Raw genomic sequence first — 26,511 nt, 5'->3', positions numbered from 1 at the left:
CAATTATTTCTATCATTTTCCAGTTATGATCATTAATCTTTGTTATAAATATATAAGTGAAGGCTAAGCCAAAAATAGACTATGTTGGTTATTGTTTGATACAGCCGTCATGGTTATAATTAGGTCTATCTCTTTATCAAGCTAAAGAATGAATGCTTACTACATAGCTGCATGTACAACACCCTTATACTTTGTAGCAAGACGTCAATGACAGAAAGGGACGTATCATTATCAACTTATTTTTAGAAGTTTTTAATTTCACAAAATTGACGATTTTGCAAATTATCGTTAAATGTTAACGGAAAATAAGCATATGAGCTTAAAATTCTTAAAACGTTACCCGAAGGTAGCAACAATGGTTGTAAAACCAGCGGATTTGTTTTTGTTTACATTCTAAGTTACAACGACTGCTCCATATTGACTTATTTTTAGCCAATCAAAATCGCAATGGCGAGAAGGTCACGTGGTCACCAATCGTGGCGTGCTCGCTGGCTGCTAAAAGCAGTCAGATGAAGTGCGGTAGTGTCCGAAAGCGGAGTGATTGTCGGATTTTCCGACAAAATAAACCGTTTTATACGGAAACGACGGTTTTGAGCTCTCATAATAGACATTTAATAGCAATATGACGATCATATTATTCCTTGTTGACACGAGTGCGTCTATGAATCAACGCACATATTTGGGAACCGCTTTTATCGATGTCGCAAAGGCAGCTGTTGAGACGTTTATGAAGGTAATAATAGACCCTTTTCTGCCCGAAAATGTTTCCTAACATCTCGGCAAATTATAAGGTCAAATGATTCTTTATTTCTTTTATTATTCAGATAAGATCCCGCGATCCTAATAGTCGATGGGACCGATACATGTTGCTGACTTATGAAGATCCGCCATTGAACGTCAAGGTAAAAATAATCCAAGATGACAGCTGGATAGAACCCCTTTGCCAGTGAAGAACCAGATGTTTCCTGAGTTTACATCAAAGACTAGGTAATGGCCAAGTGCGAAAGATGGAAGTGCTTGTTTGGTGACGACAGACCACCAAAATTCAGAGAGCTGAAATGTCAAAGAACCAACCCCGCCATTTTCTGCCCTTCTGTGTGGAAGGATTGTGGGAATGGATATGGATATTGCGCATGTCTAGTAAACTTATCTCATTTGCATATATGCAAATTAATCGGGTCAAAGTATATCACTTCGTGAAATATGAATTTCGGCCGCAAATTAATTTCCAAAAAAAACTAAACAGATTCTTTGATATCATTTTTCTCTCTCTGGTGTAAGTACCTAAAGTCTCACTGATGTAAACATAGGTAAACAAATGAAAACATTCTGGGCTAGATCAGTCCTTCAAAGTTTAGGGAATACTAAACAAGTATTTTACACTACATAAAATTATATTTTTTTAGATACAATTTTGTCAACAAATGGTGCTATTCAACGAATAAGAGGTTCTATTCAAGCTGTAATTTTTAATGTGATTTTGGCAATAATTGAGAGCATATACTGTTTATTGCTCATGCTCAAATGACCAATTAAATCTAGGGAATTTCTGTATTTAAGATAGAACCTTACATAAAGAATTAGCTTTTGAAAGGCTTAAATAATTGGAAGTTATGCCTTAATCAAGATAATATACTTGAAATGCCTATTGATACTTAACAAAGTCTTATCTATCCTGTATTCAAGATTGGACTTAACCAACACACCCCGGTACTTAGAAAGAAAAGAAAATGTGAAAAACTTTAGATAAGTGAATGTAACTTTTGGTTCTATCAATGGCACAAAAACCAAAATCTAATAACATCTTTAGCTAGCATTAAAAGCTGCCATATCAGATATAATGTCAGTAAGAAGTTAAATTTAAGGCATAAATGATAAACAAAGCCTAATAGTAACATGCTAAGAAATATGTCAAAGTTATTTTCATAAGAGTGATTAAACGAATCGTAATTCTCCAACTTCAAATTCTGGGCTTTTTGGAAAGACTCTTAGATTTTAAGATTTCCGCCGAAAGATAATGAAACTAATACCTTGTGTGCTGTCTCTGCACATTTAAAATCCCTGGAAAGTTGGAAATGGAGTATGCTCATGGGCACTGTTGTCCATAAAAAGTTTTCCTTCTTGTGCTCTCAATGAATATCATTAGCTCCATTTAGGAGCAGCAAAGTAAGATTCTTGCATTATGTTTTGCATGACACTGTCAATAAATAAAAGAAAAAAAATTCTTGCAGACCTTGAGGCAGTTAGCTGTTAAGTTAGTACTCGTTTGCCAACCTGGAGCATTACAGGTATAAACAGCCATCAAAAGAAAAGTAAAAACATGATTGTCTAAAGCTGGTCTTTTTATCATAGAAATATGTGAGTGGTTTTGATTCTACTCTATATTAAAAAAAAAATTAAGAGAACTACATTAAAATAAATAATGGCTCTGAAAGTATAATTTTAATACTTTACAACTTGTCTAGATCAATAGACAGGTATGGCCTCAAAAAGCGACTGAATAATTGGGATCTATTAAAGCTTTATAGCTGATGTTCATTTATAGTTGTAACAGCTTGACTGATCTAGATATAGTTATTTCTATATACAGTAGGTAGAAATCTTAAAGGGATTGTAAAGAAGTTTTCTAAATTTTTTATGTATATCAGGGACTGATAGTATCTATTTGCACCATTCCAATTTTAATCAATTTTTGATCAGACATCTGTGTTTCCTGCAATTCCTTTAAAACTAATTGTTTCCTTAATGGATAAAGCATATTCTGTGATTAGTGACATTATACACAGATGTAAGTGCAAATTTATGCTATCATTGTTCCACAATACACATACTCGTCTTAGCGGTCATCGCTTTGACATTCTTCATAAAGAAGACAGACCAGTCGTGAATCATTTCATTTCAACCAATCATTCCATTGGAGATCTTGTTATGCCAATAGGTTTCGGTATCTACACAGTCAAACCAAAAACCAAGCGATTGTGAAGGAAGAGTTTCTGGATTGACCAATACAAACAGTTGTACCTAACGGCCTAAATATACAGCATGACAATCAAATAATACCTTTGATGCAACATACAATTCTATAGCTAAAAATGCCCCTGGGATGAATTCCCTAACATCTATACTAAAAGTTTGGTGACTGCTTATGCCTAGTTCACACCAACGGCGAATGCTGCGCTTTAAATTGGCGAGCAAAGCGCCATCATTTTTTGTTTACTTTTCCAAAAATATCACGATCTCCTAAGTAATGTTACGCTCTGATAAGCTCTGATACGAATTGGTTACGCTTTGGGGACGAATTATTTCCCGATTTGATCAGGCCTTGTTACGCTTTAAATCACGCTTTGATAAGCTTTATTAAGCTTTGATGAGGTTATGACGCTTTAAATCAAGCTCTGATACGATTATCAAGCTCTGTTGTGCATTGTTAAGCTCTGTTACGCATTTGAAAATTTCGAAATGGCCGATTTCATGCCGCTTTTGATCAAGTGAAGACTGGGGTCCCCGCTTTGAATAAAGCTCTGTTAAGCTTTCCTACGCTTTGAGTCAAGCTTTGTTAAGCTTTGATACGTTCTCGGCGCTTTAATCAATTCGTGACAGAGCGCCCAAAATTTTTAAACAGTTTAAATTTTTTCTGCGTTCTTGCCGAATATCCAGCTTTGCTCAAAGCTTTCCAACGATCTATTACGACTCTGGCGCTTTAGTCGAGCTTTGTTACGCTTTGGTATCGCTTTGTACGCCGCTCTAAAGCGCGATCAAAGCGCCGTTGGTGTGAACTGAGCATTACAAAAGGAATACAAATCTAAGTAATGTTCATGGTAGATTAGATCCCCTTTCATTTACACCCTGAAACAATCGCTTTGCATTTCTGAATTATTTGCTTATCTTGTAAATATCTCCAGAAGTAGGTAATTTTCTATCAAATTGATGTATTCCAATCCTGAAATTCAGGTCTCTACTTGTGACCTAGGTCAGTGCTCCTATAAGAGAGTTTCTCTTATAAAACCTTTTAACAATCATAGGAACATTCCACCCCCTTGCATCTACAAATCCAAAATTACACTTATTTGGGGCAACTTGTGTATGCATTTACAACATCAATTCCTGATTTAGAGTTCTATCAGGCCTTTAATCTTTCCTATTTTGTGCCCATACATGTTACAATATATATGGGAAAAGCATGCAAATGGCCACATCTACAAAAAATCACTGTTGCATAATAATTTTCTTTATTGAATCTAAATATTGATCTTATCAGAGATAGTGAGTAGAATCTTTGCTCATGGGATTATTAACTATTATTACTGGTACATTTTGAAATCAATATGCAGGACAGGTCTCGATTACTAAACATATACTTTGGCTTGGTTCTTCAACAATTTAATTATTATTATCGATCTTATTAACAGTCATCATTTCATGTTAAGTTTCTCAACTATTTTTTTATGGTCATTTTGTAATTTCAGGCAGGATGGAAAGAAAGTCATGCTACATTCGTCAGTGAATTACGTCATTTAAAAGCTGGTGGACTCTCTACATTAGGTTCATCATTGAAACATGCCTTTGATTTGTTGAATATCAATCGTATGCAGACTGGTATTGACACTTATGGACAGGTGAGGACTTGTTTTTGATGCAAAAAATTTGGCCAAAAATGGTTAGTTGAGACAATCTGAAAATCTTGTATCTTAATGGTTCCTAAAAATGCCAGTAATTACCCAATTACTTCCTAAAATAGCTCCCATGGTGACCTTGACCCTTTTGCAGTTAAATCTCTCTAATTATTCATATTCTCAAATTATACAAATTTCTCCTTGTGGTCGCAAGTTAACAAACATAAGCTTATATATTTACTTTCTTATTTTTCCAGGGAAGATGTCCATTCTATCTCGAACCTGCTGTGATAATAGTTATAACAGATAACAGTCCTTTAACTAGTACCAGTTCTGTACAACCACAGGTAACCATGGCAATGCTTGAACTTTTGAGTGTCTCTGTAGGGGATTGGTTTCAAAACAGATCTATAAGTATCAACCCACGAAGCAACGTAAATTTTCCAGAGCAACATATTTTTTGAAGTACTTGAATTCAAGATTTGATCTCAGACAAGTCAGAAATAGAAGACAATAAAGATATTTGAACTTAGTTGGTTATGTATATTTTAGTTAAATTTACCAATGGATTCCACTGTACCAGGCTCTGAGTTAACTAAAGAACCATTTCGTTGGGATCAAAGAATATTTAGTATAGTTCTGCGAATGTCAGGATCTATTCCGTCCGATATTGGTTCCTTCCCTTTTATCCCGTCTGCCGAAACTCATCCTATTGATGTCATGTGTGATGTCACTGGAGGTAAGTGTTAAAGAGACTGGACAATGGTGTTCATCAATATAATTAATGGTTGATTTGTTAGTATTTATTTTGTTGTTACACAAGATTTTCATGATGTTTTATCTTTAGATAATTGGATCATTATTGCCAAATACAGGTTAACATCCCTAAATCAAAGTACAGTAATATAAATTTTGCTTAATGGTATTCTACATAATGTGTAGTGCATACTTGTTCTATAGGTGCTGGAGTTGGACTAGACTGTACACCATTGGTGTAGTAAGACATAAAGCTCTTTCATTTATTATAAGATTACCCCTATTCACCCACTTTATTTCAAGATCTATTGATATCAATCTTAACTCATTTTATTTTGCAGGTCGTTCCTATGCAATATTTAATCAAAAAATGTTGAATTCCTCATTAGAATCTCTAGTACAGAAAGTACAGACTGGTGTTGTTATTAATTTTGAGAAGTTTGGACCTGACCCACCTTCTATTAATGATCGAAATGATTCTGATGCTAATGGCAATCTCAAAGGTCAGTATATATTCTTGTAGAACATTTTATATTAAATCAAGATACAAAATTAAATTAAATTCAAGATACCCAAATCTTATTTTATTTATGATATTAGATCAAGATATCATAATCTTATGTTATTATATTAAATCAAGATACCATCATTTTATTTATGTCAGAAATTAATTAAAATTGAAGATACCATAGTCTTATGTTATTGATTACAGAAAATCAAGATATTAATAAACAGATAGTTATAGAGAAAGATATTGATGAAAAGAAAGCTCTAATAAATTCATCACAACCAGCACCCTGGCATACTTGCCGTAAATTAATCTATGTACCAAGATCGGCACAGAAAGGTTATTCTGTAGGTCACTGGCCTATCCCAGAAGCATTTTGGCCTGATGCCACAAATCCAAATTTGGTAAGGGATTTTGGTTTTGTTAGTTCATTACCATTATAGAAGTTTAGTAATTAAGTTCATTCTTAACATGATTTTGTAATATGAAAAGAAAGAGAAAGTCTTTCTGACAGAAATTCCCTCATTGCACACACATGGCATTGCAAGACCTTTATTTAAGAGAAAAGCAGACATTTTGACTTCCTGTTACATTGTTTGATTAACCTTTTTTGCTTCCTGTTTTATAAGCCATTCTGAATCTATATTTCAGCCACCAAGAACAGCTCATCCCAACGTGAGGTTTTCTTGTACATTAAGTGATCCCATGGTAATAGATAATTTACCCTTTGATAAATATGAGTTAGAACCCTCCCCTTTAACACAATATATACTAGAGAGAAGACAACCCAATACCTGCTGGCAGGTCAGTACTCAATTTGCTGTCACATACAGTTTCATGTGATCATTTGACAGATGTTCATTGATATGGCTTCCTGCTGTAGTGAATGCACATTATAAATAAGTGTGGTAACTAACAGAGTTGAATAAGCGACTACTAGATCTGCATCAAAATATAATGGTTTGGAAAAGCTCCATTTGGTCTTAACAAGTCATGTAATCAACTGCCAAAATTTTGATAGGTTTATACCATATATGTGTAAGATAGGGCAGTTGTTAAAGAAATAAAATAAAGTTTTTGTTTTGTTTTATAGGTACATGTGAGTAATAGTGCTAAATTTAATGATTTATATCATCCATTTGGTTATATTAAAGCTAGTAGTGCTCTAACAACAGTAAATTTATTTGTTATGCCTTATAATTACCCTATATTACTCCCTTTATTAGGTAAGATTCTTTCATCTTCTTTAGTTTGAATTTACAACAGTACTTCCCTCTGTCTGTAAACTGACATGGTGCACTCATAGATTGTCTAGTTGTTTGCATGGGACAATAGAAGCCCTATGGGTAGGGCAGGCTACAGATCCCTCAACAAGTGGAAATTTGAGGCATTAGAAAAACAAAATTTGTCTCATTGGGCACTGCATTGTGTAGTAGGACATGAATTGAGTTCGTCTGTTGTGAAATTTGTCTGCAGTTTTATCTACAGTAGTTTCAATTTCAGATGATTTATTTAAAATCCATAAGTTAAAACCAACACCAAAATGGCGGCAACAATTTGACAACTACCTCAAAACAATGCCTGGTTATTATGCTGGGGTGAGTTATTTCCCTTGTTCTGCAAGCAAAGCAAACTTTTTAGTCCATATTGGTAAAGAATCAATGGTGGAAAATATATAGACTTTCAAGGAAACTTGTCAATGTTCCCTATGCAATATGTTCATTAATATTCCACAGAATGAATGTCTGAAATATCACATGGGTTTACTAGTGAATGTATAAAAGAACAGCATTTCTTGATTTTTCAGCCTTTAAGAAGAGCTCTGGCGAGAATGGGGGCACCTAACTTAGTGCCTGATCAGATGGACAACTGTCTTTCCTACAGTGTTATTACCTACCTCAAAAAATTAAAAAATCAAGCCAAAGTTGAAATGGACAGACTCTTAGCTTCTGTTGGTCAGAAAATTCCAGTTCATGAAGGCATTAAAGTTAGCTCAAGGTCAGTACTTTGAATTTGTTTCTTGAAAGCCAAATAATTTAGAGAGTTATCAAATAATAAAGGTTTCTGCTTTGGTATTGTATTGTTTTATTCAGCAAAGCAACTACTTGCTATAGCCTAATACATATCAAGATATTTTAAGTAAGTAAATAGTATATGTACAATACACAACATATATTACAATAAATTAACAAAAGAAGTAAAAATAAGACACAGCATAGAAATAATATATATATATATAAAGAAGCTTAATCTACTAATGAATTCCTTTGCATAAAAGAAAGTGATACTCGTCTTCTATGTAGACAGATTTACAACAAGGGCAAGTTCTTCTATCTCTCGGAGTTTTGTTATACCTACCGACTTCAATCTGCAGTTTTAGATTACCAACGCGAAATTTGCACAGTAAGAACTTAAATTTGTCGTCTACTTTAGAGTTAAGGTAGGACTCAAGTCTAAAATTGATTTTAAAATGTTTGTACCTTAGTTTACTTGATAAATCTACTTCTGAAAACCATAACTGAACGTACTTATGTTCGATTCGACTTTGAAATTTATTAATATTTAGTAAGTTTGGATCGTGAAAAACAGAGGAAAACCCAGATTCATTTAAGATAGTTTTGATGTCAGTAATCCAGTTATGTTTTCCATTAGCTTCGTCCTTACATAAAACTTGGTATATATTGAGGATAAGAGGATTATTGGAGGCAACAACTTTTAACTAGTATTTAATCATTTGAACCTTACGCAAAACATATAGTGGAACGAACCCAAGTTCACCCAATGCAGCGACTAGAGGGGTAGACTTGCCCAAATGTAATAAATATCGAATAAAATCATTTTGAACTCGTTCTAAAATTTTACATGTCAATGCACCCCAAACTTCACAGGCGTAAGTTAGAACTGATACGACAAGCGATCGAAACAAAATGCACTTGCTCGTAATATCTAAATGTAAAGGCCTCAATAATGAGAGAAGACGGCCGAGTGCCTTTCTTCCCTGAGAGGTAATAAGTTTTACAGCTTGGACAAATTTACCATTTTGATAAAATAATAAACCGAGATATACATACTCACTAACTAATTCCAAGCAAACAGAGTTTATAGTAAATATATAATCAAAATTTAAACGACCTTTATGAAAAATAAGTATTTTAGATTTATTAACGTTAATTTCGAGGTTCCGCTTAGCACAATAAAGGTTGAATTTATTTAGTAAAGTCTGCAAGGCAACAGCCGTGTAGGCAAAAAGTGCAGTATCATCCGCAAAAAGTAAAAGATACAATAAAGTATTACAAATATTAACATAACCAGGACCAGAGCTACATAAAACGTTTCCTAGATCATTAATAAAAAGTAAAAAGAGCAGGGGTGATAAAGGTTCACCTTGCTTCACACCATTGCTTATTTGTAATATGAAGCTTATAATGAGTTCCAAGTCAGCTTGCTTACCCGTGATGCAATCTGTATTTTAGTCCAAGCTGAAAGTGATAAACGTCGCAGGGTCTTGTTATTCATAAGGAATGAATCGAGGCTTATGTATTGTACACATCAAATTCTCTTGATTGTTAGGAGTTGAAAGAGAATGATCTCATTGTAGTGTAACTATGTTTAATTTCAGGACAAAGACATCATTTTTAAAGAGAAAAGATTTCAATGAATTAGTAGAGAATTTAGGAGCTGTACCAAGTATAAAACAAGAGTTACAAGATTATAATACATTTACTATTGGTGTACCTGTTAAAGATATACAACCACAATATTATAGGTAAATAAATAATTTATCTACCATACAAAGGTAGTTTTCTATTTTCCACCATTGTAGCCAGCAGAGTAAAACACTTACCTGTATTTCATTTTTAAAAAAAAACATAGGGATTTGAATATTTGCAGAATTTTGGCTAACATCATAGGTGTTTGGAATGAAACTCAATTTCTAGTAATTCTGCATGTAAAATATTAAAGGTTGATATCATCATGTTCAAACAACACCCCCATTCATCATATTTCCTCGGGGCCATGTTAACACAAGTGAGAAAAATTACGTATTCATAGCTAAATATTGTCCAATCAAAATTGATCCTATTGTATTGGTAGCAAATTTCAGCCAATCAAAACAAATCACTTGTTATGACGCTTTGTTTGCAAACATAAACAAAATGAAAGCAGATTGTCATTACATATTTTGATGAATATGTAGGCTTACAGTACAGAAGTGAGCAAGATTTTCGTTAAGGAATTAAAGCCAAGAGAAAATCTTATCTCTTCAAACGGGCGGTGGCAAAGAGGTGGTGTTTTGTTTACATGACCTCATTTCTGTTCTACCGATCTGATTGTTCAGATTTAAATGCCACCAATCTTTTCTTTTCCACGGCCCCAAAACGAAGTGTAATGGGTTTAGTTTAATATAGGTTAATAAGACCATGTCAAAACCCGTATTCGTGATACGATGGGTTGATAAATTGTCTATTATGGACATTCTCACGTTCAATTCTTATGGTAACGTTCTACTGTCTACATTTTAAGACTAACTTAATTCCTAAAATATATATGACTAGTCCTATAATGTTGCATGAAATTTGTTTGTATTTCAGAAATCCATACGACATTCCACGAAAAAATTTATTAGACCAAGTTAAAAGAATGAGAACTAATTTCTTACAGACATCATATAATAATACTAAATTAGTAGATGAAGGTAAGACATTGAATAGTACAATAACTCTACCATTCTAGTCACATCTAAACAGATCAGAATATTGTCTTATGTTGGGAAAGAAGAACAATATTGTAGAATGGACAGACTTTGCACGTTGGCATTGCTATGATATCTGGCATTATTATGATATTGAATGTTGTATACTATCTAGAAACTTAAGTTTTTGTCAAACTTTTGTACTTTATATGCAGGCAATTGACATATAGGACTTTTATGTTACTGCAAAAATTAAATGTCATGGCTTACTAACTATATTCAGATCAACAACATAGTATACCAGTACAACAGATGGGTAATTATCAGGAATATTTACGTAAACAACCTCCACCATTACGTGAATTAGAGAACACTCCAGCTAGACTTCATACATTTGGTAATCCATTTAAAGTTAAATCGGTAAGTTACAAAATTTGGCGAAAATGAAAAATCTCTACTTCATTTACATGCATTGAATTGTATTTATTGTTAGATATTTGAGTGCTATCTTTTGATCACTGTGTAGTTCAAATGCCTTGAAGATTTGCTTCAATCTGTTCACCCCATTAAATTACTTACTTAATACCGCTCTGCAATACTTGCCCACAATGTGTTATTATTGGGTGTATTTATAGAATGAAATGAAGATAGATGAAGCTGATGAGGCAGCAGTATTTGGTACCAGTAATAATAATCAACCAAAATTAAAACGATCTGTATCAGAATCACCACCATCATCTCCTGGACCTAGAAAACGTAAACCAGGTAAGTTAGAAATCTCTTTATTGGCTTCAACTGCTGATTAAGCTCTATTTCAGCTAACTGAACGAACTCCTATATTGGAAAGTTATTCTCCAAGCTCTATCCAAGCTCTATTCAATTGCGTACACTTGACCATGTTATTTGATACTTTACAGGTCCATTACCAAGAGGTGTTATTATCAGAAGACCATCATCCTCACCATCTATATCACCTTGTAGCAGTCCAGCTAGATCAGATACTAGTTCTGATAGTGGAAATGATACCAGCTTTGAAGATTTAGATGGTATGTATTATAAAGTTTTATATGACTATATTGTGGTTAAAGTACCAGCAATTGTAGGAGATAAGGGGCTGGAGCAAAGGTTAACAGAACCTTCAGATTATTCACTTCGCTTTCAGAAAATGAACATAAAAATCAATAAAAAAAAGCTTATGCTGATGTCCGGTCAGATCAAATTTGTTGTTGATGTTGCCCATCATAAGGCAAAGAAAGGGACATCCTCATTTCATCTAGTACGCTTATGCTCATAAGCTTAACCAAAAAACCTTCTGAAAGCTAGGAAAGTCATATTACTAACCATGGAGAGATTTTCAAACAGGCCATTTTATATTTGATTTCGTTACTAAAATGATCCATTTTCTTTTTTGCAGATGATCGTCCATTAGAAATAGTGCTTGATTCATCTGATGATGAAGTGAACGAGCAAACAAAGACAATGAATAAAGTGAACTCTGTCAATCATGTGATGGATTATGATGTGAACGGAGGATGTGAAGAATCTGTGATACCTGTGAACGCTAATAATACTAGTGAACAAAGCCAGACATCGATTGTGAACAATATGAAACCCAATGCTAATATTGATATGAACAATAAGAAAGAGCTAGGAATCTGGTTATATAACAATAAATTAAAATATGTTTGTTTTAAAGAAGTCAAAAAGCCAGGCAGACGTAAGTTACTATATATTTTTTTTAAATACAATTTCAGGACCAAATTTTTGAAAAACTAATGTGAGATAAGCTTTGAATACTACAAAATCATGAGCTCATCTGGTAAATCATTTTGCTTAAAAGAAAAAAAGTACCATTTGATTCACACAGATTTGACAATGACTGATTTCTCTGTGCTACAGACTGTGCACATTAAAGATATCTTCTTGATCGTTGAAAATTGTTGGGTTTTAATTTCAACAAATTCTGTATATTTTCAGGTTATGAACAGTTATTTTCTCTAATGAACACAGTGCGGGGCTCAATTGAAGTGAGGTGTGCTTTTGTGAAAGAAATAATTCATGAGGCTAACAGATTTAAAAAGAAAACTTTAGTTCAAATGTTAGAACAGTTTGAACAATCTATGATTAAAGTGGAAAAAGCTGGTGGTGTCAGATGATCCTAAATGTACCACGATTGAACATACTTTACCTGGAATCAGGTGCACCATATTGCTATAACTGTTTCAAAGTTTTATTGAAATATGTAAACTGATGGAATATGGATTTTAATGGAAGAGGACCTTTTTCAATTGCTTGTCTTGATTCAGAAATGGAAAACGGTTAATTGGATTCCTTCTTACAGAATATTTCCACAGTTTAATATGTTTCTTTTATGATCTATAGAGCCATGGAAAATTCCTTCTCAAATCTTATGGATATTTTGATTAAAGGGGTTAAGTGGGCCGAAAACCATAAATGGCATCAAGATCATCACATTTATGTTTAAAGATTATACAAGATGTCGATGGACTGTTTCAAAAACACTGTGAAACATATAGCAAATATGGACTAGTTAAAATTGTGATAATCATAAATTATTCCCAATTAATGTGATATGTCATTGTGCCAAGTTCTCTCATAAGAATGTGTGAATCCTTGGAATGCATGGAAAAATATTATTGGATAACTTGCTTGTATGTTGCATTGATATTCAATGAATTTGTTTACAATAACAATATGACATTTGTTTACATTTGACAATATTTGTGTATGAATTGTGTGTATGGAGGGTATGCATCTGTTATTAAAAAGAATTGCTCGGGCATTTGCTTCAAAAAGTTGATTATTTTGCTAAAGAAACTGTGATTAGATTGAAAAAAGTTATACAGTTAAAACATAACCAATACATGTTACTCCATCATTTCATATTTTGCAAAATGTAACTAATCCCCAACACATTAGATTAATGAAACTTAATCATTGGCCATAAAAAAGATAGAAAAGATTTTCATTATACATATCATTTATTCTTAAACATTGTCTCTATATTATAATAATTCATGATGGTTACTTCATCATAGACAAGGCAGTTTACCTACAAGATGTCTGCTAAACCAAACAAAAATGGCAGCATTCAAGGAAAACATGCTTCAACACTTCACATAAATAACAAAATTGAATCAGGGTGATAAGTACATGTATAAAATATGTCTCAGTCTGATAAATTTCAGCAGTATCATATCAAAGCAAATGTGATTCAGTTTATTGTTCAAGGGAGGTAATTGAACTCATCAGTGTTGCTTTGTCCCATGCTTCATTACATCAATTGAAAAAAATAAAAATTGTACATTTCATGATATGTTTACTGTAAATATTGTTGAATATCAAAATTCTAAATAAATTATTAACTTAGATTCAAATTTTTACAAAATTCTACCATGACATTGAGTTCAGACAAGGAAATTATCTTAAAAAGGGATCGTTGGATCATCAAAAAGGGGTTTTATATTAGTCAATTGCCAGGAGTTCAGATGAAATAAATTTCTTATCACAACACATAACATTCATTCTTAAACCCAACACCATTGTGTAAGAGATAAAGGTTTGGCTTATCAGTCCTTGAGATTATTGCTTTAACCATGACCTATTATAGTCTGGTCTGTCCAACAATCATGTTTCTGATGGTAAGGGAGGCTTGTTCACAAAGTTTGCTGCTGATAAGTTTTTTAAATCTTATTAACTTGGCCACCCCTTGATACATGACGGTCAAATGCATTGAATGTTGTTTGGGTTAGACATTAAACATATGGGTCAACATCCCATAAAGTGTATACTGGTACTAATGCTTCATTTTTGGATTGATTTCCCTCATTATACACTGCAGTGCATCCAGACTGTGGTTCTTGACATAAATAAAATAAAAAATAGGTGCCATCAAAATTTAGAAATTATGGAGGCAAAAAATGGAGATCACTGTCCTAAATTAAGATTTTAGAAAGATTTCATGATCTTTAATTGTAGGCAGAGAAACTCATTCTTAAACTTAAAAGCACTGTTTGATTCTGCTTCATACATAATCTTAACTGTTAATTAAAAAGGAAAACCAAGTGTGTCCATAAAGCCAATAGACCTTTCACTGCCGATGGTTTTCTGACAGATGGACAGATTTGTATCAAACGATTATTGAAAATTTTCATAATTTCAAAATAATGAAGGAAAGAATGCAACATAAAACAGTACATCATATTTTCACCAACATTAGAAAATAATTTGCAAAAATTCTTGATAAACATTGAATAAACCTCATATATATATATATAAATTACAATTAGTATGGTCAGTTAATTATTCTCTTGAAAATATGTTGCTCACAATCCACTTTAATAGACTAACAAACTGTTGCTAAGAATAAATTCATTGTATTAGTAATTATTCATAATAATGAATAGTAATTTTTCATAAAATCTAATAAAGTGCTTTGTAATATCTGGTATGAATGCTATTGTTAATATCTGAAATTGGCTGTGTGTTTGAATGATTGAAGAAATGAATGAAATTGTTCTGTAAATGCTGATAAAAATGAAGGAATTTTTTTGTCATTGTTGATTTAATCTAATAAAGTTATTTGTAATATCTGGTATGAATGCTATTGTTAATATCTGAAATTGGCTGTGTGTTTGAATGATTGAAGAAATGAATGAAATTGTTCTGTATATTCTGCGAAAAATGAATGAAATTTTTGTCACTGTTGATAAAAATGAATGTGTTATGAATTGTTTTGCTTCAATTTAGGGAATTATTTTGTAATTGTCGGTATGAATGAATGAATATTTTATTATTGTAGGTATGGATGAATATTTTGTAACTGTTGGTATGAATGAATATTTTGTAATGTTTGGTATGAATGTAAATATTTTGTAATTGTTGGTATGAATGAATGGTATTTTGTAATTGTTTTGAATGAATATTTTGTTATTGTTGGTTTGAATGTTTTCTGTAATTGTTTCTATGAATGAATATTTTGTAATTGTTCTATGAATGAATATTTTGTAATTTTTGTGTAGACAAATGAATGAAATATTTTGTACTGTTGATTCTTTGCTAGTCATTATATTTTTACCTCCATGTTACCAAAAAACTTGTGATATGTAAAGAATATGTTTCTAATTAAATATTAAAACACTTCTTTTTAAATTTTTTTGACATTTGCACTGAAGCAAGCAACGTGTTTTACACAGGCCTCTCCAAAACAACTAAATAAATATACATATTTATTATACAGCACATTTCTTTTTCTTTTTACGCTTTTCATTTTTCTTCATAGCTTGAACATTAACACCTTTATATTTCATAGAAACCAAACCAGTTTGCTCACTTTTAGATTTCTTAGGTTCTGTGGGAAAATAGTCCTCATCTGTTTTTGTATTACTACTCAAAGATATAAAGTCATCACCAAGTTTTTGGTCTTTTTTATACACATATAAATAGGAATAGTCTTTTTTGAACACAGGTGCAGCTTTATGTGATGTTTCTGGGTTTAGGGATTTTTCTGGTATTACAGATTTTATTGTGGCACTTAGATTAACTTCCTCTGGTGTCGTTTCAATTTCCATATCCTTTGTACTAATTTCAGATTTGATTTCTGGTTCTTGTAACCATGACGACTTAATAGATGGAGCTGTTTCTATCACCATATGAACAAAATCTTCAAACATAGACTTTTCTTTTGTTTTCTGAAAAGGAAATTGATCAACCATGTATTACAGTTGAGATCAAACTTGTATTCAACCTATTAGTGACCTGTTTCTAATATGACTTTGATAAGATATTGTAAATTGGCTTTTTTAAGACTTTGCCCTCTTTTAAGACTGTTTTTAATGCCTTTTCTCAAGATAGCATTTTTTCTCCCAAGATATTGTCCATTTATAAGACATTTATAAGTCCCTTTTTTTCAAGTCAGTGTCATTTCTTTAAAGACATTGTCTACTTTCAAGATAGTGTTCTTTTTCAAGGCATTTTCTTTTTTTTCCACAAGACATTGTTCTTCTGTTTATATTCTAGACATATTTCATTTTCTTTTGTGGCATCGTTTTATTTTTTTTGGAGCTGTAAGTGGAAATGAAATGAAATAAAATAAATACCTTGAATCCAAGAGCAGCAAGAGATTGAAGGCCAAGTATATTGTACATATTCTCACTGAGATTAGGTAATCGTATTGCTGGACATTGTCTAACAGTGACTAATGGTAATATATGATTGACTAGTACACAAACTTTAGACTCTCTAGTTATTATTACCAATCTTAACTCATCTTTCTCTAGGGCTTTAGTCACACAGTTAATACCTAAAGCTAACTCTGATCTGAAAGTCATAAGCATGTAGATGGACAAAATTACCAAAAGCAACAATAAAGCTCTTCTTATCCCTTCATATCTTTCCTGAACTACCATTTTTCATACAGATGCAATTATTTGCAGAAGCGTATTTACCATGAAATACAAAGTTAGCAATATCCTTACACTGTCAGTTCCTAGACGAATCAATGGTGTTTCTTTCAAATTTTATTATCATTTTACATAGGGAAAGGCATGTGACCCCCTGGAAAAATTTTTTGGTCCCTACCGGCCCTGATGTTTCCTAGAAATGCCACAGACTAATTTAGTTTATAATATGAGACGACTCATTAAAATCTGTCCTACATATATTGAAGAAACACCCAGAACTGGCTCACTTTAAATGTGGATTGCAGATAAAATTGACTACCATTTAGGAGATATAAAGACAGTTGTTGTCTATATATGTTCTTTTTTTTTTACCTGATTTGTTTTCTGGTTTTCAACTCTTCATTCTGTTCATCTGAGAGCTTATTCTCTTTTTGTTGTTTAGTAAACATCTTTCTTTCCTTATTACTACAGAATTTCTGAACTAACCTTAGTGGAAATGATCTACAAAAGTAAAAATGAACTGAGTTTTATGACAGATGGTAATGATCATTGCATATGACCAATAGTGTAATGTAGCCGGGCTAGCTCAGGGGGGGGGGGACTAACTCAGATGATATCAAAACTATCTTTATCAGTTCATAAACTTTAATAAAAACCCCTTAAGATGGGGTTTTAAGTTGATATTGACATTTACAGTATATAACTAAACTAAACTCAGTACCAAAACCTGTGAACTGTGAAGTTATTTAAAGAAAATAACTAAATGGTGAAACAGGATACTTCAAGGACTTAGATAAAAGTAAAGTTTCTGACTGGATAGGTGATGAAACTCACTGAAAGCTCACTAAGCTGGCCAATCCAAAAGGTGGCAAGGTCAGGTGAGATCAGTTAAGTTAAGAAACTAAGAGAGGGCAATAATTAAGACTTTAGTATTAGGCCAGTGTAAGGTAATTATGTGCTCATTAAAACAGTAGTGGTGCATTAAGATAAAACAACAATTAAATAAAACAACCAGATTTTTATAAAAATGCACCCTGCCACAGTAATATGTGCACAACCTTACAAGACTTTCAATTTTTTGACTCTCAATAGTCTCTGATATAGTTTATATGTAACCACAAACTTGATAATCAGGTATTGACCATTGACAACCATGAAAATTCTTTCGGTAATTGAATAACTGGGCATAGAATCAGAATGCGCAATTAATGATGGTAAAGAAGAAAAATCACTTACAAGCACTAAAACATTTTACAAATTAACCTCTAGTATCTTTTTCTACTTACTCTTTTAACATGGAGAATATCTTTACTTCCAGTTCCTCAGGAATATATGGCCTATAAACAAATGAAATGGTACATCCGTTTTACTAAAGTAAGGGTAGGTGAACCGAGTTTTCCAAAATATGATTAACCTAGTCTATAACAGTTTGCTTTAATAATAATAATATTGTGCCATCATCATACAAACAGTTGTTCTCTAAATAATCCAATAGAACTACATTTAATTAGCAAATGAACTCCGCCGCCACCCCTTTTTTTGTCTTTTTGTCTCTCTTTCTCAATTCCTTAGCCCAATGCAAAGACAGAGAGTATGACAATCACCATGAATCATTGAAAGGGCTATGTAGGACATTTTTGCTTGAACCCGAAGACTTCTTTTTCTTTTTATCATCATTTTTTGCTCTAAGACTTTGATTTTGTTGTTCTTTGCTCAGGACATTCATGGGCGCAGACATCTTGGAACATGGTGTAATAATTATTGGATTCAAATCGGACTATGGCAAAGTATTTCTCATTTCACGGAAAAATAACAATTGACAGTTTGTTTCAAATCAAGAAAAATAGAATCAAACAAAAGTTATTATCTGATACCTTGCAATAAACATTATAGTAATTATTTTTAAAAAGCCTAAAAGTTGTACAGAAAGTGCAAATTCCAACAGCTAATCCGTTCCCAAAATAATTAATTCCCGCCATATTCTATTTTGTAAACATAAGATACCTGTCTCGCCTGTATTTTTGTGTGTAAAAGTGGGATTTGCCACGATGCCAAAACGCCCGGCCTCAAGACAGTCGGTTTCCAAGTTAACTCCAGACCCTGACCAAGCCCAATGGGTCTTTATTGTTAACGGTAAAAGGATACTAAGACCTCGAAGTCTTTGTATTTGTTTTTTGTCAGAATTGATAAATTGAAAGTAGAATTTAGCACTTCTTCCACTTCTCATATTATGTTATGTATTATGTCATTTTTAATGATCATCATGCAGCTATTGCAAATGAAAAGAGAAAGTAATATATGCAACTCGTGACTCTTTTTACCATTTAAATGAACCCTTGCATACTTTCAGTCTATCAATATGATACAAATCTACACAAGCCTTGCATAGACTTCTACTTTATTTCTGCATCACAACATTACGAAACTGACAGAAAAATTTATACTTCATTTGCAACTTTAATGCAATCACTTACCAGTCTTTTAAAAAATTATTTTTTCAGATAAAGTTTTAGAGTTTAATGGAGACAATGAAAACAAACCAATTATTTGTCAATTAAGGCACCCCAAAACAGGTATGTACAGAATATTTATATGTTGGATTAGTATTACACTCAAATTTGAGTTTGCTGAGTTTACAAAGTTTCCTTGGTTTTGATGATCAGTAATTAAAAAGCAGTAATATATATTCTAATGTCATGTGCATAGTGCCACATATACATAGGTCTATAAGCTTAATCTTAGAATCTATACCTTGCTTTGATGCCTAGAAGTTGATTTATTATAAGGAAGGACCTTAGTTTATGATAGAATATTTTAGATGAAGGCTCATACTACCTGTTTTCACCTGATGGTAAAGATATATATGAGGTTATAAAATATAAAGAAGAATTTCGATCTTGGTTAATAGATCAAACTGTACAACAAGGTAAATATTAGAATTCCTTTGTAAACCCATACATTGTATTTTGTAATAGAAATAAACATATTGTTTGAAATGTCTTGCTTTCACTTTTGGCTCTTGTTTTGAAAACAGTTTGAAATGGGAGCACTGTTTTTGTCCTGAATTTTCCATCCATCCTGCACATTTTGGTAATTTATGACTTGTAATTGAATATGACTAGAATCATATGATTTGATTGATTTTAATCTTGTTTCAGATGGTGGAATTGTTATAACAAGTCCTGTAGATCCAGTCTTTTTAGTCTTACCATATCTCATACAAAAAGATAAGGTACAGTATTACTTATTAACTAAGTTCAAAATAGTATTAAGATTGTTTTAGTTATGATTATTATTGAAAAAGCATTGGAAAAATCATTTTTTTGAAAAATTTCAGTACAAAGTAATTTCATCAAAAAATGGGCTATTTTCAGCAGTAATCCCTGGAAGGGAATCGTTTTGTTTTTTTTTAGATGCGAAAAATCAAACTTTACATATCTATGGACTGGAAGACATTATAAACAATTTAACATGCAAGTGAAAATTTTATTTATTTCAGTGTTCTAAGTTTATGACATTAGATCAGATTGTGGTTGATGAGAAATTTTCAGAATGTCGAAGGTTACAAGAGTGTCAAGGTTTAGAAGAATTACATCAAGTAGCTGATATAAAAGGTAACTAGTGGAAGACTAAGATGACTAGGGGAAGTGCAAAGTCCATTTTATGAATAATAGAGTTAGATAGACCTTTTACAAAAATAATGTAGTTATTTTCCTTTCGATATCTCATCCGGTTCCTGAGTTATCGCTACAAAATCACCTGCAATATCATAGTAACGGCAATCCTCCAGTGCAGAATATTTAAAATCATACCTTCCGTAAATTACATTTTGCTAGTTGTGTTATAAATGAAAAGTTGGTCGACTTTATTGGTGGAAACTGTCAGCAAAAAATATTTTTCTGAGCAAGCTTATGAAATAAAACTCAGCTTTTATAAATTTAAGCATTCTATAATTACTTATTTGATTTGTGACTTTTTTAAAATTCAAGATAAACCAATTTGATACAACAAAGTTTATTATCTTCATCTTGTATCACGGATTGTTTTTGTTTGGATATTTTGATTATGGTTTCCAATAATAGTAAAGATATTTACATGAATTTATCTTATTGTACTTTAAGGTGATGATGATTTCAAAGCTTATAGATATAATGAAGAGAAAACAATGTCATGGTTAAAAGCTAAAGTAAGGTGATAAATATGACTTTATGCCAAATCGTCATTTTGAGTATAAATGAAAAAAAATCTGGGCAAAGCTAGTTTAGAAACTTGATTTTTTGCTTGATGATTTATTCAGTGATTGAGAAAAGATAATACATTTGGATTTTTGGAGTGATGCAGGTCGGAGGGGCTGACATGGAAAAGTGTTCAGTCGTTTGAATAAACCAAGGTCCTGTGTGCTACATCATGAGTATTAAAGATTCCTAAATACAATATACCGGGTACTCTGTGTAATTCGATATACTGGGACCGCAAGACAATGTTGGATTAGCGAGAATGTCAGAGTACTCAAAGTTTCAGCAGTTTCGGTTGAAAATCGAAAAAATTACAGTTTAATGCAGTTGTCGTGGCAAAATTTACCAAATTGTACACTACAGCACGTTACCCCTTCTCAGTAGCCAAAACAGTTGCAGAAAAATATGGCAAACTATTCTGAATTCAATAACAAAAATCTATCATTCAATTTTGGAGAAAGAAAGATGAAAGCATTATCCGATTTTGACAGATGAGGAAGTTAAGTTACTTAATGTAGTTAAAATATTGTTTCCAGGTAGACATTTTAACAGATCATATCATAAAAAAAGAACTTCATGTTAATACATCACAGAGTTCTAATTTTGTAAAATCTAAAAAAGAAGAAAATATAGAAAGAGGTAAGCTGTTTTAAGGGATCACATTGAACATTAATAGCTATTCACAGATTTAATTGAGCCATAAATTGTAATTGTTAACAATAGTTTAGATTGGAGTGAATAGTGAAATACTTTGAAATCTTGCTGCTTTTGACACAGAGTTTTAAAAAGATGGATTTAACAAAATGATATAGACCGTTCTTGAGTTCTTTCTATTGATTAATAAAAGTGTTCATTTTTCAGATGTTTTTGTTAAGTATTCTTATGGTATAATATCTGATTATCTCCCTTTAACTCTCAGTAAACAGTTACATCAATATTTAGGGTAAGTAATGTATTAACATTTGTTTTTATACTAATAACACGTGGTGAACGTAGGCTTTTGTCACTTTCGCTTTCACTTTATTCTTAACTTGCAAACAAACCAGAAGTCAGATTTTCATTCTGATAAATGACACATATAACTTCCCCTGTTGACAATTATATCCATATCCCTTTATTGTTTTGAAAATTTGAATTGAAAACTAACCCAAAATTTGTTCAAATATTACAGAATTCCAGAGGTAGAAGAAAAACCAAAGACCAGTAATTCAACAGAAGAACCTCCAGCAAAGGTATTTTTTGTCATTATTACCTAATACTGTACAATCATTCTAGGTTAAGCCTGTGACCTATTTCAGAATATATTATTTCAAATTTAGGTTTGCTTGTGAGAGAGGGCATGGAATAGTCACTTTCTGGAACACCTGATGCCTCTTTTTGATTGGGTTAACATTTAATTTAACAGAGTTCATAATATACAAGATTGTCCCCAAGGTCATCGATCAAGTCCAACAAGTTCTTGGATAGATAATTGTCAAAACATATATCAGGATTTTTAGGGATCGCATGGACTAAAATTTACCTGGATTTTCTTACAGAGAGTCAAGCTAGAAGAAATAAAGCCATTAGAAGATTATTCTAAACAGAATAAAGATAAAAAGAAAACTACTCTATCTAAGAAACTTTCTAATGCTCAGAAAAAATTAGAAAAAGTGGACAAATCAGGAATGAAAAGTTTAGCTAGCTTCTTCTCTCCTAAACCAAAATCGTAGAACTGTTTGTTCGTTACTTATTCCACTAGTGCATTTATGTCTTGGATTTCTTTTGGGGCGTTTACCTTAACCCTTGAACCCGAGCAAGTTATATTATTTGGAGTTCAGGGTATATAATATTTTATTTCATTTACATATTTACTACAGCGTTCAAAGGGTTAAAAAGATAAGTTTGACCTGTATAGATACTTTTGTACAAGTTGATTAACCTCAGCTGTTTCATTTTGATCACAATTGTGTCAAGAATTTATTATTTTATAAAATTTTATAATTATTGAAAATATGTTCATATTAGCTTGATAACACATAAAAGCCTACAGTTTTGGTGTGATTTGGATGAAATTTGGTATGTATGTGTATATTAGTGTGGTCTAGTATTATTACCTTTTCATAAATGATTTGTTAGTTATTACCCTTGTTACAAGATATACATGTAAGTAATAAACTAGAATCCAGTAGTTTACACTGCCATAAAATTTTCTGCTGTGTTGGAGTAAGGCATTTTGGTTTTGTAGTAAAAGTGACATATGTAAATTGGTGGCAAAGGTTTGTCCCAAATAGCACATGGAACTCTATCATCATTTGTTTTCAATTATTGTATGTATTTACAATGAAGTGCAATGTTGAAACTTATATTTTGTGCTTTGTGAAGAAATGATAAATTTTAAGTAATTGATATTATTTTTGTTTATTTTTCATAAATTCAGTTATGCATAGTTTTTAAAATTAATCAAAATCTATTTAATATAGTAATATAGCATACATGGTTCCCTGAGATTTAGAATAGGTACAAATAAGACATTTAAACTTGGTCAAATTGTTTTTTGTCTTAAAGGGCCTGGTTCGTCAGTTTCAGAAGTACTAGAAATGTAGAAAAATCGTATAATTCCTTCAAAAATACCTCTAACTAGGAATTTCTATATATGGCTGAGTCGCCATTTTTACATTCAAGCGCAGGTAATTCTGGACACACATGGATTTGAAGGCTCAAATTTCACCAGTGAGCTGTGAACACTATTACTGATTAGTTTAACTAATAAATTCCCGTTTCTGAGACTAAAGCACAATTGGTCAAACGAATGGCAATTCTGTCCTTTAAGGACAAACCCAGAAAAAATTTAAAAAACTAATCCCATCTAACTGTACGAACAAGCCACGTAAAATATAGGAACAAGGATTGTTGTCTGTAAAGGTATTTGGTGACACATTTCTTTAAAGATTCGCCAACATTTTCACCAATCGTATCTTATAGTCTCAGAAGAGGGATTTTTCAGCCAATAGTGTTCACAGCTGATCGTCGAAATTCTAGCCTTAAAATCCACGTACAGATTTATCCGCGCGTTTGGAAGTTTCAATGACGACTCATCTTTTCTTGATACTATGGAAGAGACATAAAAGAAAATGAAAGTATATTATTAGAAAGGGTTTATGCGATATTCGTGCAGTTGTAGTTTTGAAGACTATTAATGTATATTGGAGACCCAAATCAACCCTTGAAAAATGGCGAACCATGACCTTAAAATTCTTTGATGTTTTGTAAAAATTTTTGGGACTGCCTATTCAGAAATGAAATCAATCAGTGGATTAGATTAGAAAATAATTTATAACAATATAAGCGTTTACGTCAAAATAGATCAATTGGTTAATAAAACGTCGCTTTAGAAGAAACGTGCCGGTTTTCATTTTTCTAAAGTGAACTTTGTTATGGGATAATTTGTCGCTTGGACTTTCACCTTTACTTTTCTTAAAATGTCAATATTATGGTCTTTATTTAATGAGATGTGACATGTAGGCCATTCAAGAAATTCTTTAAAGATATCTGAACATAATAATGTATGTCTAATCTATTCGAAATAATACTGAAATTACACGTTTAAAGTAACACGAACCATATAATTTTATCGGGAAAGTGCAAATAAGTGCTTGTGTAAGTGCACTTACATGAACTACAATGTAGCTTTTGATTCCTCTTTATAATCACATCTTAAAAGTCCGGGACTATCCATTCTTCCCTCTTGTCATGCTGTGACCATATCATGTGCAGATTATCATTGAACATATTTAAAGCTTTGAAAAACTATTGCGCTTTTGACTGCAAATGAAAATGATACCATACGAAACTACGCGTCATTCTGAATTTTCGCATGATCCATATACGTGTCTATTGAGCATTTTATGCCGGAACTAACGAGATCCCTGGGCGCAATAAATAGCAATAACACGAACAAGACATCATTATATTTTTAGCACCAAGTCCTAGAAAGAGTGTCAGTACACAATTTATTTTAGGAAAATCAATTTGACTGATGCCGAGTGTGTGATGAAGAAAATGGGTTTGAAATTGAGTTAATGTCGAGTATTGATAGTGGGCGTTATTGTGATTTCAACTCTTTTCTCTCATAAGCTCAGAAAATCAATAATTATACTATACTATCTAACATTATTTAAGGCTCACTTCTGGATTTTAAAAGGAACTCGTCATCTGAATAGTCGTCCTGTGAGCATTTCCTCGTTCAAGCATCCTATTGAAGCTATCGAAGTCGACATGATGGGAAAAGCATCTACGACCAACTTTACGGTTGCAGATTCTGACCGCAAGCGATAAAGCCCCCTTTTTGCTAGGAAAACCTGGTGGCAACTGCAATTTTTCAGCGACCAGTTCTCCACTTTTATACATATAATAATAAACTTGGTACATATCTATATATATATATTGCAATGTAGATCTGAAAATTGAAAAGAAATTGTGTCCTGCTTCCAGTCCTGTTTCAGATATTAAATCCTCATTAGCACAACTGACTAGAAATGAGAGTCAGATTTCAATATTTGAACTTGCAGCATAGCAAATGATGTGTAAATGGGCCTTTATTTTGGTGATATATATTTAATTTGTCTAATAGTTTTAAAGAGGAATGCTTTATTCTACAAGATAGGAAACACCGACCATTTTATTTAATTAAAAAGTGTTCAGAGTATCATCAATTCTATAGAAAACGACAGACACAGGCTCTCTCAATGTGAGAATTATTGCCTAGATGTATGGTGGAGTGCTTTTTTATTATAAAATGTCAATGTAATACATTAAAACGTTTTGCTTGCATCCCAAATTCATGTTTAATTAAATGGTTCCATTCTGCTAACCATCTTCACTTAAAATAGTTGTTCCATGAAGCTAATGATTATGAAGTTATAATATTTTTTATTAAATTTTTAATCCCTGGTATTTAGTCAGCTGCATATAAAGCTATGTGTTATGGTCATTGCCTACTTTATGAAAACTCCTGACATGAAAAGTGTTACTCCATGTCACCTTTTAACGTTTTCCACACACAATTTACATGATAAAAACCTTGTTAACAGATGGACAGTTATCTAGCATCGAACATTTACAATAGAAACCGATAAGAGATAGTGAGTTAAAATCGATCAAGCTTGGCATTAATTAATACCGGTACTTCATTATTCTTTAATTGTGTTTTTGTCCATTATAAGATTAATTTGATAAGCCAACATCGATGAAACCAAATTGTGGTAAATTTTATGCGACCAATTTGCCTTGTTACCAGAACAGA

General features: G+C 32.3%; 3 protein-coding genes across 3 annotated transcripts; 2 read left to right on the top strand and 1 right to left on the bottom strand.

The window, feature by feature from the left end:
* Positions 1-622: 622 nt before the first annotated feature.
* LOTGIDRAFT_179396 (hypothetical protein) lies at positions 623-12,726 on the top strand (the record flags this gene model as incomplete). Its single annotated transcript, XM_009064697.1, has 18 exons — positions 623-733; positions 825-902; positions 4,467-4,616; positions 4,871-4,960; positions 5,166-5,352; positions 5,711-5,872; positions 6,163-6,281; positions 6,529-6,681; positions 6,971-7,103; positions 7,381-7,475; positions 7,685-7,875; positions 9,497-9,643; positions 10,470-10,573; positions 10,854-10,990; positions 11,206-11,335; positions 11,985-12,091; positions 12,158-12,287; positions 12,548-12,726. 18 exons carry the CDS (start codon positions 623-625, stop codon positions 12,724-12,726), a joined length of 2,403 nt encoding a protein of 800 aa, XP_009062945.1.
* A 3,096-nt stretch (positions 12,727-15,822) lies between these two features.
* On the bottom strand, positions 15,823-18,289 carry LOTGIDRAFT_167223 (hypothetical protein; the record flags this gene model as incomplete). The annotated part of the gene is made up of 4 exons (XM_009064696.1): positions 15,823-16,281; positions 16,690-16,909; positions 17,365-17,493; positions 18,279-18,289. The coding sequence occupies 4 exons, from the start codon at positions 18,287-18,289 to the stop codon at positions 15,823-15,825; spliced, it is 819 nt and encodes a 272-aa protein (XP_009062944.1).
* Positions 18,290-18,983: 694 nt separating this feature from the next.
* On the top strand, positions 18,984-23,614 carry LOTGIDRAFT_235451 (hypothetical protein). Its single transcript, XM_009064695.1, has 10 exons — positions 18,984-19,125; positions 19,494-19,565; positions 19,811-19,918; positions 20,151-20,224; positions 20,492-20,606; positions 21,114-21,178; positions 21,764-21,866; positions 22,089-22,170; positions 22,399-22,459; positions 22,766-23,614. The coding sequence occupies exons 1-10, from the start codon at positions 19,041-19,043 to the stop codon at positions 22,937-22,939; spliced, it is 939 nt and encodes a 312-aa protein (XP_009062943.1). The 5' UTR covers positions 18,984-19,040; the 3' UTR covers positions 22,940-23,614.
* Positions 23,615-26,511: the final 2,897 nt, after the last annotated feature.

Source organism: Lottia gigantea (genome assembly GCF_000327385.1).
Source record: "Lottia gigantea unplaced genomic scaffold LOTGIsca_64, whole genome shotgun sequence".
Classification (NCBI taxonomy): domain Eukaryota; kingdom Metazoa; phylum Mollusca; class Gastropoda; family Lottiidae; genus Lottia; species Lottia gigantea.
The sequence above is the reverse complement of the archived record's forward strand: the minus strand, read 5'-3'. Positions and strand labels throughout refer to the sequence as shown.